The sequence below is a fragment of the Fundulus heteroclitus genome, chromosome 14, assembly GCF_011125445.2.
Source record: "Fundulus heteroclitus isolate FHET01 chromosome 14, MU-UCD_Fhet_4.1, whole genome shotgun sequence".
Lineage (NCBI taxonomy): Eukaryota > Metazoa > Chordata > Actinopteri > Cyprinodontiformes > Fundulidae > Fundulus > Fundulus heteroclitus.
The window spans coordinates 22,371,707-22,392,429 of NC_046374.1; the positions used below are offsets into that span (position 1 = coordinate 22,371,707).

At 42.4% G+C, this 20,723-nt stretch overlaps 1 protein-coding gene across 3 annotated transcripts; it reads right to left on the reverse strand.

The window, feature by feature from the left end:
- Nucleotides 1-41: 41 nt before the first annotated feature.
- On the reverse strand, nucleotides 42-20,087 carry sepsecs (Sep (O-phosphoserine) tRNA:Sec (selenocysteine) tRNA synthase). 3 transcript variants are annotated; one of them, XM_012864947.3, is made up of 12 exons: nucleotides 19,700-20,087; nucleotides 16,102-16,217; nucleotides 15,850-16,004; nucleotides 15,228-15,346; nucleotides 14,849-15,007; nucleotides 13,533-13,686; nucleotides 13,322-13,424; nucleotides 12,224-12,353; nucleotides 10,000-10,091; nucleotides 1,889-1,982; nucleotides 1,675-1,765; nucleotides 42-479 (listed from the first exon to the last, which is right to left on the reverse strand). In XM_012864947.3, the coding sequence occupies exons 2-12, from the start codon at nucleotides 16,213-16,215 to the stop codon at nucleotides 230-232; spliced, it is 1,461 nt and encodes a 486-aa protein (XP_012720401.2). In that variant the 5' UTR covers nucleotides 16,216-16,217; nucleotides 19,700-20,087; the 3' UTR covers nucleotides 42-229. The 3 variants fall into 3 exon arrangements, with proteins under 3 accessions (XP_012720401.2, XP_012720400.2, XP_021173407.2); XM_012864946.3 differs by having other exon boundaries at nucleotides 16,102-16,220; XM_021317732.2 differs by having other exon boundaries at nucleotides 16,102-16,236.
- Nucleotides 20,088-20,723: the final 636 nt, after the last annotated feature.

Below are 20,723 nucleotides of genomic sequence, written 5' to 3' on the forward strand. Positions count from 1 at the left end.
ACGTTACAGCTCGCTGCAGAAGACAAGGCACACGACACAAATTTATCCTTTTTTTTCTTTTTAATCCCAGAGAAGGACCGACTGCAGTTTTACAACACTGCAGCCAGACTCCACAGTGAAATGGGCTTCAGTTATAAATAAAACCTTTATAAATTACAAATCTGATAGTTAGCAAACATTCAGGAAACATTGAAGCATAAAGCTGGACAAGTAGCAGGGAGCAGAGGCCTCAGTCGTTGGTTAGCGGCGCCTCCTGATTGGCCAGAGCTGCTGTGGGGCTACTTCCCGCTGCTTTCCCATCTTTCTTCAGAGCTTTCAGACATTTGTCGAGCCTCTTCATGCACAGCGTCACGTCCCCTCGGGTGATGCCCACGGCCGAGGCGGCGTTGAGGTAGGGGCAGGGGTACGACTCGGAGTGCGACATGAATCCACGGAAGGTGTGTCCGCTTATGATCTGCTCCTTGCCCAGCGGTATCACCCTAGAGTCATGGATGAAATGAAAATAAATGCTCTTCATGCAGAAGCCTTTGACAAAAATAATAGGAACTAAAGTAAAAACACTTTATTTGCTGTTAGATAATCTAGATACTGGTCTTAACCCTTCGTAAATCTTCAATTGTGGCCTTTTTTTAAGCGTCAAACGCTGCACCGCTGTAAAAAAAAAAAAAGAAAGAAGAGAAAGCGCTTCTGCCAATTAAACATGATCAGCTTGCACCTCTGTCAGCACAACCTAGACTTACTTTAATGTTAAATCAATTAGGGAGCAGCTCCTAACAGCGCTTATGAGAAGCCATCGAGGTGGAGAGCGTAAGTTTTGCAGTATGATTGGATGAAACAAAGAACCTCAACGCGAATTATCGACGCAGAGAACAGCCAAGTTCATAAAAGTTTAACGATTTCCGTAACTGTAAAATGTTTTGGCTCCGACGTCGGTAAACATTCCCAAGATCCGCGTCGGTGCCGACGCACTCTCTCCAAAACGAGACGCGTTTCCACTTAAAAAGAGACGAGCCGGTGAATTAGGAGCCGGCTCTGGCAGGACGGGGCCGTCTAATCTTCTAAAGTAGTTCCAGCTCGTCCGTTTCCCGGACCAGCCTCGTTGGGCTCATCCTGAATTCGTTTAAACGTTCACACCTTATTTTTACACTTCGAATCAAAATCAAATCAGTTTAAATCGCGCCATTTCACGACATGTCATCTCAAAGTAGGGTCAATGCAATCAGATCATCCAGACAGATCGGTCAAAGGTTTTGTATCTAAGGGAACCAGCAGACTGCGTAGAGTCCGACGCCTTCATTGTGTCGTTGGCGTTGCAGCAATCCCTCATCCCAGCATGTATGCAGCGACCTTGAAGCTTCTAACACATCATTTCCCGTCGAGGTTTTTACAGAAGAGCTGCATTCATACCGAAATTCAATCCAATGCATGTCGACTCCATTTATTAATTCAGCATTTCTGAATGAAATTGGGTTTCAGTGTCGGAGCAAACGGGAGCTCAATACAACAGCAAAAGATACTTTTTCCTCTTCCTTCATGAAAATAGTTTATTGTTTTTGCACATGACATCATCAAAAGCACAGAGCTTGTGGTTGTGGTGCGACAGAAAATGTGAAAAATGCAAAAAGGTGCAAGAACACTCATGAAAAGATGCCAACGTGTGAGCAGCTTCCGTACCTTGCTCCCGACACCTGCCGGGTGAACAGCATGGAGCCGAGCTGAGTCACCGCCTGGTTGCTGGAGGCCTGCAGACCATCTAGAGACATGGCTGGAGGGGCCACACCCAACGCACACACACACACACACACACACACACAAATATACACACAGCCGCTTAATACACAGGTTGCAATGGAAAGGCTGGGAACGTAACTGGTGCGCAGCAGCTCACCCAGAGATATGGGGTTATGCGGGGTGTGAAGCAATCTCTCCCCGTGTGCGGACGCGAGACTCTTCAGCTCCTCGGCCAGGAACGAGTAAATCTCCTGCAGGCCGCGCACAGACAGAAAGTATAAGGCGGCAGGAATTCACACATCACAGCAGGCTGGATCGGGGAGCTATTAATGGCAACGACTGCAGCGTTATTCAGACACCAGCAGCCTTTTGCTTCTCTTTTGCTAATCCGGCACATTTTGCGGTAACCCGCTGAATTCACGTCCAAAATAAGGAACCAGAGCGGATCCCCTCCAGAGCACCCCCCCCCCTCCCCCCTCCTGGCTGGGATGTTTTGTTTGCATCACACATCCACCTCCGGGATCAATTAGAGGAACAGGAGAAGAATGGATGCTTTTTAAACGGAGTACGTTTAAAAAGCTGCTGACAGAGTGCTTGGCACCGAGCGTGGAGCTGCTCCTGGAAGACTGAACCCGGCCAAAGGGGTTCAGGAGACAGACGCCACCAGACCAAAACTGTACAGCTACGTCGTGCTGGCGTTTTTTTTTTTTTCCCTGCTTAATTAAAGATCCCCGCTGAAGCACTGAAAGCGGGGAATGGCCTGCAGCAGTAGGTGTGCGCCTGCAAGACGAGAGCATTTTCTCCTTCAAGGGTCGAACACAAACAGTGTTTCAACCGCATCAAGTGGCCCCCCCACATGTGTCCCTTGTTCCCCCGATAACAAAGAGCAACCTTATTCTCCCCAGAGTGGAGGAGGAGGGCTGCGGCTACCCAGACAATCCCTCAGTGTTTGGGTCCAAAAGCTCCTCGACGAAAACAACACGCCGCCCTCTGAACCGCGCTGCAGACCTTTGCTAGATGAGTGCCACGCTCAGCTTTGAGGGACCCTCAAAAAAAAAAAAAAATTTAAAGCTCCTCGTCCCTCTGGAGAGAAGAGAGGAACTCCCTGGGACCTGCAGCCACCATGCAAAAGCAGATTTTGTACATTAATTATGCATCATGGCAGAGCGGCAGGAATCGATGAGCCTCAACACTGCCAGGACACGCCACAGGCTAGATAAGCTTCCATTTCAAGGCTTTATTTATCAGGACATAATTATATATAAAAAAAAAAACGAGCAAATGGTCTGCAATGCATCTTGTAATTAAGTAAATAAAACCTTAGATTAACAAAAAAGTAGTAATTAAAACCCAATGTTGTAACTTATTCAGCAAAAGCTGATTAAATTTAAAGGCATACTATGCAACATTTTTCAGTTAATTAATATGTTCCATACCGTTTTGGATGATTAAATGAGTCATTTCAGGTTGAACTAAGGTTTTCTCGGCCGCCCTGGTGGTCTGTGGGGGAAATACCGCACTTGCAATTGCAGGAGCAGTCGGCCCGCAGTCACAGGCTCAGTAGTCTTGTGTGCATCACGAGAGTCGGTCTTGCTTTACGGCGAGAACTGCTACACGCCCGCAGTGAAAGGTGTGTTGGTAGCGCAGTGGCGATATTTGTGCAGTTATCATGGCGGAACCAGCGAGAAAACAGCGAAAGCCCATGTTGGAGCAGGCAAGAAAGAGGAAAAGGGCTCTGGACAGAGAGAGGACGGGTGAACATAGAAGGCTGCAAGGCTGACGCAGACCTCGCGTTTCTGCTGATGCGATTGTAAGTAACATTGTAGGGTTTCCCTCACGCTACCGCCTCGCCGACATTCCAAAAAAATAATAATAAAAAAATAAAACTAACTCGATATGCGCGCCGCTCCGCTCAGCCGGTCAGCGGTGCAAAGTTTGTTTCCCCCCCGCTCCGCTCCGCTCCGCTCCGCTCAGCCGGTCAAATAAACATGCAAGCATATCGAGTTTTATTATTATTATTATTATAATAATCTTTTTTTATGTTGGCGAGACGCTACCGCGGCGGCGGCGGCTGCGGCTTGGCGAGGCGGTGGCGGTAGCGTCTCGCCAACATAAAATAAATAAATAATAATAATAATAATTAAACTGGCGAGGCGGTGGCGGTAGCGTCTCGCCAACATAAAAAAAATAAATAATAATAATAATAATTAAACTGGCGAGGCGGTGGCGGTAGCGTCTCGCCAACATAAAAAAAATAAATAATAATAATAATAATTAAACTGGCGAGGCGGCGGCGGTCGCGGCTTGGCGAGGCGGCGGCGACCGCCTCGCCAAGATAGCGCTGCAAGAAGCTTGATGTTCATACCTTCACTGTGTTAGTCATTGTTTGTACTGCCGTTTTTTCCACTTTTCGTTGCGTTCGCCTGTCTGCTAAGCTCAAAACAACCGCGCCTGGCTTGACGGAGGAACCAGAACAGCTGAGCATCTTTACGACAGTGCACTTTTACTTTCGCCCTCTTGGGGGAGCCTCGCTGGAAAATCAACCCCGGTTGCATAGTATACCTTTAAGAAGTTTGTATATTTTGTAGGGCTGGGCAACGATTAAAATATTTAATCGCGATTAATCGCCCTGATTAATCGCGATTAATCGCGATTAATCGCATTGTATTTACAAACTCCAAGAATGAATTCAAAAGTAGTGTAAAGAGCACTTTTATTTTAATGTTCTGCTGCCATATGAACAAAAGTGTTGTAACATTTGTAGCACTTATTTTATACTGGATATTTTCAACCCATCTATTGAATTTAGTGCACTAGTTGATCTTTTCTTCATAAGAGAACAGCAAGCACTGCAGCCAAAATATGGCCTTTTTTGACCTGCTGTATATTAGCCAGTCCCTAAGCTTGATGTATCATGAAACTGTTGACCTTTTGGGTTTTGTGGTTTTTATTTTATTATTACAATTTAATAATAATAATAATAATAATAATAATGTTATGTTCAGTGTTTTTCGCTAATCCACCTCTTATATATTTCAATCCTTATGTAATTTTGTCTGTGTTGTGTGCACCTGCCTGTTGCTTTAATCCTATTAATTTCCCCGTCGTGGGATAAAAAAAGGATTAGCTAATGTTATCTTATCTTAAATAACACTTTTTAATATATGTACTGGGTTCTTTCAAGGTCTTAATTACATGTTATGTGTGGGCTCCAGTAACATCCATCCATCCATCCATCCATCCATCCACTGATCTACCTGGATGTTCCCTGGAGGACTGAAACGCCTCAGTCAGAGACGTCTGTGGGTCTGTCGGGGCAGTGAGAGAAGTTTCGTCTCCTCTCTCCGTTTCTGGGGCTCGACGTTTTCATGTTTTTTCACGTGCTTAGATAAATTTGTTGTGTTTCCACTGAAATGAACCGGCTTTTTACAAAACATACAGCTTGATTTCATTTACGGTATTAAAATAAAGCCGAACGGTGCTACTTCCCGTGTTCATGTTTTTTCGCTGCTGCGGTCTCTCTCAGCTGTTTGTGTATTAAGTTTGTGTGAGAGCTGAGTGCGCGGGCCAGGCTGAGCCTGCGTGCTGATTGGCTGGCGCCGCTGAGCCATGTACGAGAGGGGAGGGGGAGCGGGAGAGTGCTTCCGTGACAGCGCGCTGCAGTCAGCGTGCCTGCTGACTGACACTGACTGAAAGCATGTGATCAACATGCGTTAATGCGCGATAAAATAAATATCGCCGTTAATAGTCTAATGAATTAACGCGAAATTAACGCGTTAACTTGCCCAGCCCTAATATTTTGTAGAACCAGGTTTAGCATTTATAATTCCAAAACGCACCGATCTGGCCTTTTCTGGCCAATGCCGACTTGTGATCTGAGACTCTTGACACTTGACACCTTTTGACAATTTTTATCATGACAACACGACCCGATGCCGCATTATAACAAGTGCATTTTTTTTTACTTAGTTGTAGGAGATCTAATCATTCTACCTCCAAAAAAAACAAACTAAATCTAAATAATAAAAAAACAATGTGAAATTCATTCCCATAAGGGAACGTAAATTTATGTCTACACTTTACTAACTCCTACGAAAGGAGTACAGGGATAATAATCTTTTGTAAACAGGCCGTCTTTAATGTTAAATAAATTATTCTCACAGAAGCAGTGTTGATCTACACTCACCGGCCACTACATTAGGTACACCTGTCCAACCGCTCGTTAACGCAGATTTCTAATCAGCCAATCACATGGCAGCAACACAATGCATTAAGGCCTGTGGACACGGTCCAGACGATCTGCTGCAATTCAAACCGAGCATCAGAACGGGGAAGAAAGGTGATTTACGTAACTTTGAACGTGGCAGGGTTGTTGGTGCCAGACGGGCTGGTCTGAGTACTACAGAAACTGATGATCTACTGGGATTTTTAAGCACAATTATCTCTAAGGTCTGAGTTTCTGCTGCGACAGTCGGATGGTAGGGTCAGAATTTGGCGTCTACAACGTGAAATCATGGATCCATCCTGCCTTGTATCAACGGTTCAGGCTGGTGGTGGTGGTGTAATGGTGTGGGCGATATTTTCTTGGCACACTTTGGGCCCCTTAGTACCAACTGAGCATCGCGTCAACACCACAGTCTACCTGAGTATTACAATGACTCCACTGTACTGAATCGGCCTCCGCACTCACCAGATCTCCTTTGGGATGTGGTGGAACGGGAGATTCGCATCATGGATGTGGATCTGACAAATCTGCAGCGTCTGCGTGATGCTGTCATGTCAATGTGGACCAAACTCTCTGAGGAATGTTTCCAGTACCTTTGTTGAATCTATGCCACGAAGGATTAAGGTGGTTCTGAAGGCAAAAGGGGGTCCAAGCCGGTACTAGCAATGTGTACCTAATAAAGTGGCCGGCGAGTGCATTTGCCTGGTTGGAAAACTATGAAAACACGCGTGATTACGGTTTTAATCCTGTTATTATGACACATGATGTCTCAGAAGCTTTTTGTTAACCACAGCTGTACATTTCCGCTTCGAAGAGAGATTTTGTAAATATAAACCTGTGAGAGTAAATGTAAGGTCTGCCTTTGTAACACGAGCACATCGTGTATTGTGCAATCCGCGTCACACTACGAGGATGTCACTTCAGGATTTTGTCGAGATCTCCGTTTCAACCTGATTTTCTTAAATTGTGTTACGCGAGCTTGAAGGGGAGGGGAGAGTTTGCTCGCTGACGGCGCCTTTAGGCTGCAGCGGCGTGGAGGAGTGGGAGTGCTGCAGTGCCTGCCAGCTGAAGAGGGGAATGCTGCATTGTGACTAACTCAAAAAGTTCTGGATCAATTTTATCTCTCCACAGCACAGCACTCCCCCTGCAAAGCAAAGTGTTTAAGACCAGAGTGCCCGCTCTCAGTCAGAACGACGGCTGAAGCCTCGCGCTGCAGTACGGCTGCAGTTTGGACCATCTAACAGGAGCCGGAGCTGCTGTTTGAGGTAAAAGGCAACAATACGTCAAACACCAGAATCCAACATTGCTTTGTTTTAGCTCTGTATGAAAACTACGGGAAGTTTTCACACCCCCTTTTTTTTAACCTTTTCACATTGTTACTTCACTATTGCAAACTTAACTGTGTTTTAATTGGGTTCAATGTGAGAAAAAAAAAGTTCCAAACTCTCTTACAAATAATGGTGGGAAAAGTGTGGCACGCCTTTGTATTTAGCCCCACTAAGTCTTAACGTTGTAAAGGCATTTGGTGCTACAATTAAAACTTTTAATCTACAGACTAAAACACTTTGTCTATTCTTCCTTGCAAAGAAGCTGCAGCTCAGTCAGACTGGAAGGAGAATACATGTAAATATTCACTTTACGTTTTTTTTTAACAATAGATTATTTGGATTGAGGTCTGGACTTTGACTAGGCCATTCCAACACATAAATATTTCTCCTTAAAACATCCGAGTGTTGCTGTAGGAGTTTTTTTAAATCAATGTCCTGCAGGAAGATGAACCTCCATCCTAGTCTCAGATCACAGGAAGACTATTTTTTCAGTCCCTGCTGCTGAAGAACATCCCCACAGCATGATGCTGCCACCACCATGTTTCACTGTGAGGACGGTGTTCTTGGGGTGACGGGATGTGTTGGGGTTTTGTTCCAGACGTAACATTTTTCTTGTTGGCTGAAAAGTTAGATTTTAGTCCCATCTGACCAGAGCACCTTCCTCCACACATTTGGGGAGCCGCCCACGTGCCTTTTGGCAAACTCAAAACGTGCCTTCGTACTTTCAACACTAACTAATGGCTTTTTTCAGGCCAGTTTTCCATACAGTCCAGCTAAGCGTAGCTCCTCCAGAGTTACCTTTGGTCTCTCTGATTAATGCCCTCATCGCCCCATCTGTGAGTTCTTGTGGACAGTGCCCTCTTGGCAGATTTGTTGTGGAACCATGTGCTTTTCATCTGATGGTGCTTCAGGACAACATCAAACTTTTTTTTTTTTTATATATACCGTATTTTCCGGACTATAAGTCGCAGTTTTTTTTCATAGTTTGGCCGGGGGTGCGACTTATACTCTGGATCGACTTATGTGTGAAATTATTACACATTTTTACCAGTATATCATTACACCTGTTATTTTCACACCAAACCGCAAGAGGGCGCTCTAGGCCTGTGTTGAATCAGACGTAAGCGACGTAGAAGCGGAAGTGCCGCATCTTCTACCTCCGGAGTTAACGGAGTTATTTGAAAGTGACACCGAGGATGAAGATTTCACTGGATTTTAGTTATTTGGAGTGACACGGGAGCTTTGGTTAACTTCTTCGCATGTTATTTATGCTATAGTTATCTGAATAGCTTTTAATATGTTATGTTAACATACCAGGCACGTTCTCAGTTGTGTCATGTAGCGTAAGCTAACCGTACAATTATTCAGCCTGTTGTTGCCTCCGTTCTATTTTTATTTAGAATTGCCTTTTAAGATGACATGTCTGTTCTTGATGTTGTATATTATCAAATAAATTTCCCCCAAAAATGCGACTTATACTCCAGTGCGACTTATATATGTTTTTTCCTTCTTTATTATGCATTTTATGGCTGGTGCGACTTGTACTCCGGAGCGACTTATAGTCCGGAAAATACGGTAACTGCTCCCTGACTTGTACTTGTTAACAACTTTGTCCCTGACTTGTTTGGAGGGGTCCTTGGTCTTCATGGTGTGACGCCTCTTGCTTAGTGATGATGCACACAGGTGGACTTAACTGCACTAATTAGGGAAGTTTTAAAGAACTGTATTTTTTGGACTACAAGTCGCATTTATTTAGAAATCTATTTCACACAATCCAAGACTAAAAACTGACATTTAATCTGGTAAGCAAACTGATTCAATTGCACAGCTGCGTCCACGATCGGCTGAATGATGGAAAATAACTGGGAGGAGGAATGGGGTAAATTAGCGTAACAAGCAACCAACTCCAACCAGGAAAGTTCTCATCAGAGCATTTCGGTCTAATTTCAGCGTAATGGTGCTAAGCTAACAGTACAACACGGATGTTTCAGAGCAACATGAAGCTCATGTGCATCAGTGAAGGTGTAAACTGAACCGAACAACAGACCTGTAAGCTAGCGCTAGCTGTTGTTAGCTTCATGGACAGCCCAATAACAGGGTTCTGTCGCGGTCTGTTTCCTACGTGCTGCACCACGCAACGCTTCACTGCATGATTGCAGACTGAAACAGTGAAACAACATCTGTACACATGTTCAGTCTTTGTTGTTTATAAGTTAATGTTTTGATTAATTTTTAAGTGGAGCAAGAGCAGCATAAAGTTTTCACAGACGGTAATGTTTACTCCTTGGTTCATGTTGGTCTGGTATGAATTACCATTTAAAATTGATATACAAGTCGCACGATCAGCCAAACTATGAAAAAAGTTCGACATGAAATAATGAATAAAAACATTTAAATTACAGGCTGGAATGTAACAATAGATGAAAAGTCAAGAGGGGTGAATACTTTTGCAAAGCACCAGCTCTCTAACTATTCAAATTTCCTATTTATTAAGGAAAATTAAGATGATTACCATCTTCGCTCAAGAACTGTGCACTGCTTTGTGTTGGTCTATCACATAAAATTGAAATAAAGCATACTAAGGTTTGTTATTATAAAGAGGCAAAAGGTGAACGAGCGAGGTACCATAGCTGATATTGCTAAGCAGAAATCCCACCCTGCCACCTGAAGAAGACAAACTATTTTTAGCTTAATAAGGGTAGTGTCTGTCCTCACCTTTCTCTCCGACAGGTACTTCTTGTAGCCGTTGGCTCCCAGAGTGAGAAGGGTAATGAGGACGTCGAGCGAGGGTGAAGCCGATGCTCTGCCTGGACACAGGAAACCCAGAGGAGATTTGTGGGGCAGAAACAAACTAAGCTTGTAGCGCTGCACCAAACAATCAGCTAATTTTCCCTCGATCAGTTCTGATTGATGCATGGAAGGTCAAAAACTATGAAAAAGAAATGTATACATTTATATTTTGTTCATTAAATGTTTTTGGTTTGCCATACATAAACACACAGCACATTCTTTATGTTAAATTTGATCAAAATAAAGATTAGGGATTTATGCTTGATTCGTAAATGGGGAAAATTCAGCCATGCCTCCACTCGCCGTTGGATTTAAAACTGAAATCTTAATCAAGAAACCTGCAGCACATTTGATTATGTTATTGCACAGGTTTGTTACACTTAGCGGCTGAATAAAATAAAGTTCTCACAAGGGATGTTCTGACCCATAACAGTAAGGGATCAAAACTAACTAAGACATTATAAATTGATTAATAGAGTTCCTGAAAATCCTTACTTTTTGTTGCCATCTACTGGTTTTATGCGTTTTTTTGCAGCTCATTAATCAATCATGGCCAAATCTCATCTGCAAAACGGGCAAAAGTATACTCTGGGTGGTTTATAACTTTATAAATCAGAGTTTCACCCAACATGCTGAGGGTCTTTAATCCATTACAGTGATGTCAGCGAAAGAGAGGCTGCTTTAAACTCCTGTATGTCTTTGTTATGTGACCTGCTCAGACACCAGTCATCACTTTATAAATTTTTAACACAAATTACTTCTGCAGAAAGAGAACAACTTTTTCTGTGCTGTTAACAAGTAAACAAACAAGCTACAATTATAGAGATGCACCGATCCTATACCAGGATCGGATATCGGCTCCAATATTGATAAATTAGCTGGATCGCATATGGGATGATTGATGCCCATCCAGTCGTTCCTTTTTTTTATTTCTCACAGTCGCTTTCTTAACAGAGTTAACCTGTGCTGGAGCTGCATGTCGAGGCTCATCTGCAGAAATTAAGGTCGAGTCGAAAATGTACGAAAAGTCTTGGTGAAAAGTGTTTCTTATTACATCTGTTGAGAGTGTTTAAAAAAATGTAAATGACCACAAAGTTACTTCTAAGTGGCCACAATAACAACAAATGTCAACAGCACAGTTGCTCCATGTTAACAAAATGTGATCATCAACCATGTTGTAGTCTAAAAAAAAAAAAGAAGAATGGCCTTATAGGACAACATTAGGCTGACAAAGGAAGACTTTAAAATGTCCTTCCATATTACAAACATATGGCTTAAAAACAACAAAACTAACCAAAAAAATAAAGACAAATTATTGTTAGGTGGTCAACTAGAACCACGATGGAGGCAAGTGGGATGTGGACATGTAAAACTAAACTATGAGCAATACCTCCACTGAAAATAGGCTAGCAAAAAGCGACAAATTATACATCTATACTGAGTAAAAGATTAAGTTAGAAGTGATGCTGATCCAAATAAACTCTGATTTGAAAGAAATGTGTTTGAATAGGGCAAAAAAAAAACCTTACTTCAGTGGAAAACAGGTCAGCTATATTCAAAATATTCATGCATCTTATCATTGTGGTAAAGTTTCAACCTCTTCAATACGACGGCAAAGAAAACAGCGGGAATTGTTGGCAGCAGGAGCCACAGAGCAGCGGAGGGTCAGATTTAAACACCTCTGCTCAGTAAGCAAAAACCCCGTCGTAGAATAAAGTTTCAAAAAGGTGTCAAGAATCAAACGCTGGCTGAGCAAGCCAGGTCAGATTCTCAGTTTTTGTTTACTCGTTCGTTCAGGACGCCCTCGAAAGGTTTAAAAGATCAATCTGAGGAATGTTGTGTATATATTGCCTTGGAGAATCAATCTACTGTTCCCACGTTTGGTCAGAAACGTTTGAGAGGACTAAGATCTGAAAGTTTCCTATGGCAAAAATAGGACTTCAGCAGGATAACGGGTAAAAGAAATGTTTGTAAAAAAGCATATATCTGTAAGCTTAAGGCTCACGTTTCAAAATAAAACTCTCAAAATATACATGAATAAATCCCAAAAGTTACCACAGACGGGTCCGTAGAAATAAGCACATCCACCTGCGTAATGTTTAATCAAGTAAGGCCAATCTGGCTCCACTGTGGTTGGTTTATCACTCACCTGGGTACATCTTGCTTATCTCCTGCACAAAGGACTCATCAAAACCTGCGATGATGGCTCCACCTACTGGAACCATGAAGTTCTTGTCCAAGCTCTGAACAAAGGCGTCAATTCTTCCCACACGAGCCCCCTGATAAAAACAAGCAAACAAAAGAAAGGAGATATTTAGGAAATCCCCTTTTTGTCTACAAAAAACAACACAGCTAATGCAAAGACAGATGTTTACATCCACTTATTTACGTTAATCTGATAAGTTTGGGCTTTAAATGATGCATTTGATGCGCCAAACTCTTCAACGATTTCTAAAAACTACAACTGGCTGCATAAGTTTGGTATTCATTCTGGATTACATGTAAAGCAGTTCTCTATTATCCAAGTAACATTTAAGACACTTGCACATGACTCAGTCTACATAAGTTGGCATATTTCAGCACAAACTACAGCGTGGAACAGCGCTATTGTCATGGTTTTAACAGTAGTGGCTAAGCCAGCAACGGAAACTCTCCAACGATTGTAGTTTAACGTTTCAAGTTCAGTTGAACAGTTCAGCGCAGCTTTAAAATAAAAAAAATAAAAAATACAAAATTTTGTTATAAAATTTGATTCTGAGACTCTTGTTGGCTGTGTTTGTACATTTGAACCTCCGTGTTTTTCCTACTGTCAGACAAGCGGAAAACCGGAAGGCGATCCGTTGGAGACGACTCAGTCATTCCCACATTTAAGCTACAATTGTTGGTTGCTACGGTAATGCTGAACACAGCATTACCGTAGCAACAAAGTGGATCGAATCACAAGGGAGGAGGAGAAACTCCAAATTCTCTGAGGTGGAACATTTCTCCAGGTTGTTTGTACAACTTTTGGCATTTGTGTGCAGTTTTGAACCAGCGTGGATTAGGGAATAACCACAATGACAACTAAAAAAAATAAAAAATTGTATTTTAAGAGTTACTGAATTGGTTTGATGCATCTTCATTCCACCAAGGGGAGGGGGGGGGGGGGGGGGGGGCATGAAACCCAAAAATCATGCAGATGACATATTCATTTAAACTACTTCTAACCAGCCCTGTGGTGCTACCATCAAGTCTTAGCGTCTGATACCTGCTGTATGAGATGCATGCACTTGGACGACTGCACGCCGTACGCGTTGTTGACGATGTGAGGGATGTCGTATTTGGCACACATAGCGGCCAGTTCTTCGAGCCTGGAAGACAGGATGGCACAAACACGAACAAACTGTAATTTCTTTCTTCACACACTCACTGGAGAAAAGTTGAAAAAGCTGGAAAACCAGGTAAAAGCTTCCGTTAACCTGTCGGGAACCCGCGGAGCGAAGCAAGACGTTGTCGAATGGACACACAGGACGTTTTCTGCTCCGAGCTCCTCGATCTTGCGTTGGACCGCCTCTAGGTCCGTTCGCAGCTCGTCGCCCTCCAGGACGTTCTCCACAACCACAGGTTCAAATCCTGGTAGGAAAGCAAAAGGCTTGGATTAGAGAGGAACTGCCTTCTAACTGAGATGGTTAGTCATCGTTGGGGGGTTTAAAATATCTGAGGGAAGTAAAAAGGAAGTAAAACGTAAACATTTTTTGAAATTAGTGTATTTGTCTTTGATTAGAGCAGGTAAATAAGGTTGTTCTGCCAATGGAATGAGTATACTGACACCTGAAATAAGATAAGTATACACTGCACTTAAAATGGATGATGGAGACGAGTTGTTCCTCTTTTAAGTGCAAAAGCCTTATTCCATTGACAGATCATTTTAACCTGTCTGCTTAAATTCAAGGATAAATACGCCAATTTAAAAAATGTTTACTTACTTTTTGTTCCATTTTTGCAGTATAACATTACTTCCATCTATTTCAGGTAAAAATAAGACACCATCAACTCAACAAAGATCAACCTGTTCAAGGCAAAAACCATTACAGGTATGATTAAACTCTCACACTTCAAAAACAGACCTAAAATGTGTAAAATGTTCTTAAAATTAGTGTATTTGTCCTTGATTTGAGCAGGTAAATAAGATGATCTGCCAATGGAATAAGATTTGTGCACTTAAAATAGGAACAACTCATCTCCAGCAGGATGTCTAATTATCTTATTTTAGGGGTCAAAATACTCATTCCATTGGCAGATAATCTTATTTACCTGCTCAAATCAAGGACAAATACACTAACTTTAAGAACATTTTACTTATTTTTAGATCCGTTTTTGCAGTGCATTTAGTAAATACAGAAGGACAAAGCAGCCAATCATTGAGAGCTGCTAAGGTTGCCCAGGTAGGCGCTCCCAGGCGTGTACAGGATGCAGGTGGCATGAGGCTGGATCTGGGGCATTGGGGCAATAATCCTCCATTGCATTGCAGTAGAAGGTCATCATTTGTTGGAATATAGATTTAAGAGATTTAAACAATAATAAGGAAACAGTGACATCCGGAGGCAGGGTGTCGTTATTACACATAAAAATCAAAATCTGCCGCGAGAGTCACAGATCAGGCCCTGGGGTCCTGAGTTTGGCATATGTGAGCTGAGTGGAGATCAAGGCCACACCTAGCACGCTCTATACATGAACCGACCCAGAATCCTTCACTGGAAGGAGGCGGGGCTGACGCGGCTCTTCAGGCGCTGACCTGCCGTGATCATGGATTTGAAACAGGACTTCTGGTCGATGCGAGGCCAGATGATGTAGCGGGCCTTGGGTCTGCGGTGACGGAGCGTCAGGAAGCACAAGGTCAAGCTCATCCCTGTTGCCATGGGAACGACGAAGCAGCTAGCCACACTGCGAACACCTGGAATAAAAAAGAGAGTTAGATTAAACTTTTCACACAAGAGAGACACTTTATGTTTTTTTTAAATGTAAAACGTTTCTTTCAATATAAAGTGTTTGTGCCACATGGTCAGAATGATGAACTCCGAGCAGTTTGCATGCAGCCATGTTGCCATACCATCAGCCAGGCCTGAAGTGAAGGCTTCTGGGAGGCCGACACCATTTTCTGAACCTGCACTTGCCTGAAATCCTCAAGACGTCCAGAACGACAGAGTTCGTGAGCTTGTTAAGCAGACTGGATCCCGCCGCTTTGGGCTGAACGGCAGCGATGTCGCCCGACCGCCCGATGCCGTGGATCAACCTGAGCACAAAAAACAGCAGCAGAGGAACCGCTGAGCTCCCAGTGTAATGACTGTAGTATTAACCTACATGTTATCTCTATGCTTGTTTTCTATATTATCCAGCCCTATACAGAAATAAACATTTAAATAAATTCAACTACAACAATGTTGGTTTATCTCAGTAACTTTTCACTAAGCCAAACGCGCATCGATTAATTACACACTGATTTCCAGGTGCAATTTCTGTTAATTTAGATGACACTGCCGCTCTGTTGACCCTTGATCTAAAAGGGAAGAAAGTTTACCTCCAACAAGAACATCCCAAATCAGATGGAAATTTTTTTTTTTTTTAATAGTTCAGTTAAACTCCTACAGCTTCGTTACACACCAGAGAACATTTATTGCTGCTGGATCCAAAAAAAAAAAAAAAACAACAACATCCATGCGTCAGATCTCCCAAACCCCCAGAGCCTCCCACCCTGACGTTTAACATCGTGTGTGAGGACGTGAAAGCGAGCCCAACCTGTAATGTCTCCTGGCCACCAGGCCGGACGCCACGCGGCCCTCCCTCTCCCCGACGCCGCAGTTGCCCAGGAAGTTGTTGCTGTCCATCACGGCCAGCTCGCTCAGGAAGAGCTCCACGGTGCTCTCGCTCCATCCTTCCTCCGGACACTTGCCCTGGAAAAGGCGCAGCGCGAGAGGGGCGAAAACACACCTTGAGACCATTTTAAAGACGGACAAACAAAGGAGCAGAAACTCGCGCCAGCAACCCCACCTGGTCCAGGAGATGTCTGATGAGCTGCTCGTGGCCGCGGCGAGCCTGAGCGCCCTGCCGGACGTAGGAGGGCGACACGATCTTCTCGCTGAGGGTGATGTTTTCGCCGTTCATCCCTGCTGAACACACGACCACCTGTTAACGAGTTTGCATGAATGATTCGCTTTCCTCTTTTCAAACAGATCCAAAATTCCCCTGTTCAGCCGTTTGTGTCTTATCTGCTGTCTTCGTCGTGATACTCGAGGCTAGTGATGCACGATATTAAAAATTTCAACCGATATCGCTAACCGATAATTTTCTGCTTTTCATGGCCGATTCCGATAAGTTCGTATTCAATGATCACAGCTTGTGCTGGGTGCAGCTATAAAAAACAAATTATTTAGTAACTCTGGCTTATCTATAACAGCAAACAAAAGGTTTTGGCTCTTTAAATGTTTTTTTTTTTTTTTTATGCCATCACACAAAAAAGTGGTAAATTTTTTTTAAATAACAAAAGACACAAATAAAAATACTGATCTATGGCTTAACTGCAAAGACATTTGTGAAGTCAAAAAGTAAAGTTCACCCTCAAAGATAACCACAGCAAAGATCAAAGAAAAAAGTGCAACTTCTTAAAAAATATTCAGAGGACTATCTGCAAAGATATTTGTGGAATCAAGTCAAATAATTTTCGAACATGAAATTTTATGTACTAACATACCATAATGGGAGAGATGGTACGTTTGTTTATTTATAGTCAGGCAATAACGGAGCCAAGCCTGGGTCCTGATACTAAAGTACGCACATTCCACCGGTCTTGTCTCGCTTTGGGGCTACTCTGCCTGAATAAAATTCCACCATATTTAATTCATTTATCTGCTATTTTTACCAGAAAAATGTACTAATTGGGCCGATAAGAAATTCCACCAAATCGGCCGATATTTTATCGGTCTGATAAATATCGTGCATCCCTACTCAAGGCTACTTAAAGTACTTTTGCAAGTTACTGGGGTCAAGATCTACGCGAGTATTAAAACTTAAAACTCCTAAAAACATTCCAGCCTAGCCTACCACTCCCGCAGGCCTTTTAATAAGCCACGAGAGAAAGCGGCAGCGTGTTGCCCCGCCCCCACCTGTTGCTCAGCATGGGTAGGTCGGCAGGGTCGGCGGACAGAAAGGGTGCCGCTAAAGTTTGGCTTCGCTCACAAAAACGACATTTGGATTATTTGGAAACGTTTACAGTTAAGAAAGAGAAGAGAACACGACAACAACAACAAAAAGTAAAGAGCGTTGCTGTAAATGGCAAGAAAAAAAAAAGGTGTGATTATTTGCACAAGAACACGAAAACTGCTCCCAGATTTAGCAGGTGTTTGTCTCTAGGTTTTAAGCTAAACTCTTAAGTATTAAAGCAGCAACAACCGAAAGCTCAGATTAAGTGAAATCTCAGGGTCACAATGGGATGTTTTTATAGAGCAGGGCTTCGAAAGAAAGTCACACGTTAAGTGGCTCGGCTGAAGCCGTTTCCTTACCTCAACTCTATCATTAACGTCTTTATGTTGGGGGACGGGTTAGGACCCGTCCGTCTCAGACAATGGTAGGATCTAAATGTGATCACAACATCCACGCTAAATGGTTTCATACGTATTTTGCTTTATGTAGATAGTTGAAGGTAAAGAATAGGGCTGGACAATTTAGCCAAAAATCAAAACTGCGATTTTTTTTTTTTTTTTTACTTTTCTCTGCATTAATCACAAGCAACCAAAAAAATGGCCTGTAGATAAACATAACTGAAAAGAATTTTTTTTTTACTGTTATCATTAATCAGAAAATTATTATTCAAGAGAATAGCTTTTAGTTGAGCTGAACATCAAACCTTATTGAACATAAAGCGCAAGTCTATGTACTAAACAGCCTACTTAATGCTATGGTGAGATTCCTGACGGTGTCTGGTAATAAAGTATGATTGTATAAACCCAAAAAGAAATAATTAAATTAGATTATCTCACTGCTGCAACTCTCTCTTCCCTTCCATGTGGAGGAAAACCCACTTTAAACATGTTACTAACACTTAAATTGCAGAATTTGGAAATTGTTTTTTTCTTTTATATTGCAAATGCGATTAATTGCCCAGCCCTAGTAATGAATTAGAAATACGAACTTATAAGGCTCATTTGTCAGATTAAGTTTTTTTGGGTGTTTTTTGAAAATAGCCTACAAGTAGCTATTGAAGACTACTCATTAGGCCCACCTTTCTAGATTAAAAATACTTTTTTTTATTGGTCTGATGTAACATTCTAATCTTCAATGCCACCTTTTTAATTCTCTGTAAACAGAGAATCATCTAAATTAACAGAAATTGCGCCTGGAAATCATCAGTGTGTAATTAATCGATGCGCGTTTGGCTTATTGAAAAGTTACTGAGATAAACCAACATTGTTGTAGTTGAATTTATTGAAATGTTTATTTCTGTATAGGGCTGGATAATATAGAAAACAAGCATAGAGATAAAACAGAAACACAAACACCAGCTTTTTACCAAAAACACGTTTTTAAAATAGAAAACAAGAACGTGTGATCTCTGAAGTCTTTGAAGGGGGCGGAGCTTGGTGACGGAGCTCCTGGGTCTGCGTTTGTGATTGGTTGGGAGGATGTAATGACTGTAGTATTAACCTACATGTTACTGAATCGTCGTCCGGCCCTATTTCTGCATATAAAAGGACTTGAAGTTTTTCTATTTACATATCCTGACACTGACTCTTAGTCGGTTGTACAAAGAGGACCAAAACACCAGAAACACCTGAACAACTGTGCTGGCTTACAAAAGTTTTCCTACTTTTAAACTTTTTCCCCATTTTGTTCCGTTACAACCAACCAAAATGAAGCTTATTTCAAGGGCGTGGTTGTGAAGTGGAATGAATAGTATCCATGGTGGGGCGTTGCATTTATATTCAGCCCCTTCAAGTCCCGATAATTAAATAACATGCAGTGTAACCAGCCGCCTTTAGAAGTCCCCTAACTAGTGAACACAATCCGACGGTGCGTGTCTACATCTCAAATAAGGCCCGATGTTACTCTGGAGAAGCTGCAGAGATCCACTGCTCAGGTGGGAGCATCTGTCAGCCAGACAACGATCAGTCAAGCCTCTAACCAATCTGGCCTAAAATGAACGAGCAGCAAACACGCAGGGTCGGGTCACAGGAGATCAAAATTGAACTTCCTACCTAGATGCAAAAAGCTAGATGGCAGACAAAGGGTAAACCTGAAGGAGAACTGGCAGAGGCAGCAAAACTGGAGTAGCACAGATTAAAGGTTACCTTACTAAAAGGGCTCAAAGTCCAGACCTGGATTTAATTGAAATCCTGAATAAAGATTTGAAAACTGGGGTTTAGACAGATCCTGCTGAGCTTAAACTATACTGCAAAGCATTAAAAAAAAATATGCAAATCACATTGACTCAGGAGGGTCTGATACAAACGCACGCCACACTATTCGGATACTTTTTTATATATAAGAAAAACAAAATAAATACCATTTATCATCATGCTCCCAGATCACTTTTAAGCTCTAATTATGACATAAACCACACGTGGGGTATCCCTAGAAGTATTGAACAACTTACCAGCAGCTGACAAGGTCCCTTTAACAGAGGAATCAGCAGTGTGGTCACAGCCTGACAGGCTGCTGCCTCATGTTCAGCTTGGCAGCAGCAGCAGGGCTCCCACCGGCTGGTTGCTAAGCTAAGCTAATGCTAAGCTAATGCTAGGCTAAACTAAGCTAATGCTAAGCTAATGCTTTCCCCGTGATTCCTGACTTCGGTCCCGCTTTAAAACGCGACCGTCGTCTTATGTTCTTTCCCCTTGAGAGCCTTCTCCTCGCAGTCTTTTTGTTTTCTCTCCTCGCAGTCACAGACAGCACAGGGACATGTGTTGCTACTACTACGGTGGGGGCAAAACAACTACCTGACATCGGCGCCCCGCTGTCATGTGACTTCAGTGCGAGGATCACGTGATCAACGTGGAACTCAATCTGGCAACACTGACGTGCTTCTTTTGAACACGTTGGGCTGGGGGGAAATGGCAAAGGGCTGGTTGTTAAAATTTGGACTTTTTTCAACGGTTGGCGAGATTTCAGGAAGTACTTATAAGGACATTTCTTTCAAAAATAGCTGTAGCAAAAAAAGGAAAAGACTTGGTACAATATAATAAAACAACCTTTCCCTGTACTCATTTCATAAATTAATTTATTGTGAAATGTCTAGAATCTGTCAAACCTGAAACCATTATTGATGTAGAGTCAGTAATCAAGTTTGGTCAAAGTCAATTACAACCACCCCCCTCAACTGATCAACTTGCTTCATGGCTGCTGTGGTGTTTAATGTCCATGGTGTGAAATATAAATGTTAGATTTACTGGTGAGAAACAACAGAAAGTGAGAAAGAGATCATTTTAATAATTTACAACTCATGTGGGGAGGCTGTTGCTAACCTTTTTGTGTTGGTTTTACAACGTAATTAGGAAATGGTTCTTTGTTTTAAGGTTACTTGGTTGCTTGATTACAGATTTAGTGTAAATATTCCATGCAATGTTTTTTTTTACTTAACACTGTGGTTCACTCATAGCGTGTATGTTATTATTTGTTTAATA

What these genes read in the sequence shown, in the direction of transcription:
- sepsecs (XM_012864947.3), bottom strand. Translation starts at nt 16,215, where the DNA reads ATGAACGGCGAAAACATCACCCTCAGCGAGAAGATCGTGTCGCCCTCC. An exon ending in CAAATCCATGATCACGGCAG is followed by an intron (nt 13,687 to 14,848) that starts GTCAGCGCCTGA and finishes CTTTCCTACCAG; the next exon opens with GATTTGAACCTGTGGTTGTG. An exon ending in CGGCAGGTGTCGGGAGCAAG is followed by an intron (nt 480 to 1,674) that starts GTACGGAAGCTG and finishes CCATGACTCTAG; the next exon opens with GGTGATACCGCTGGGCAAGG.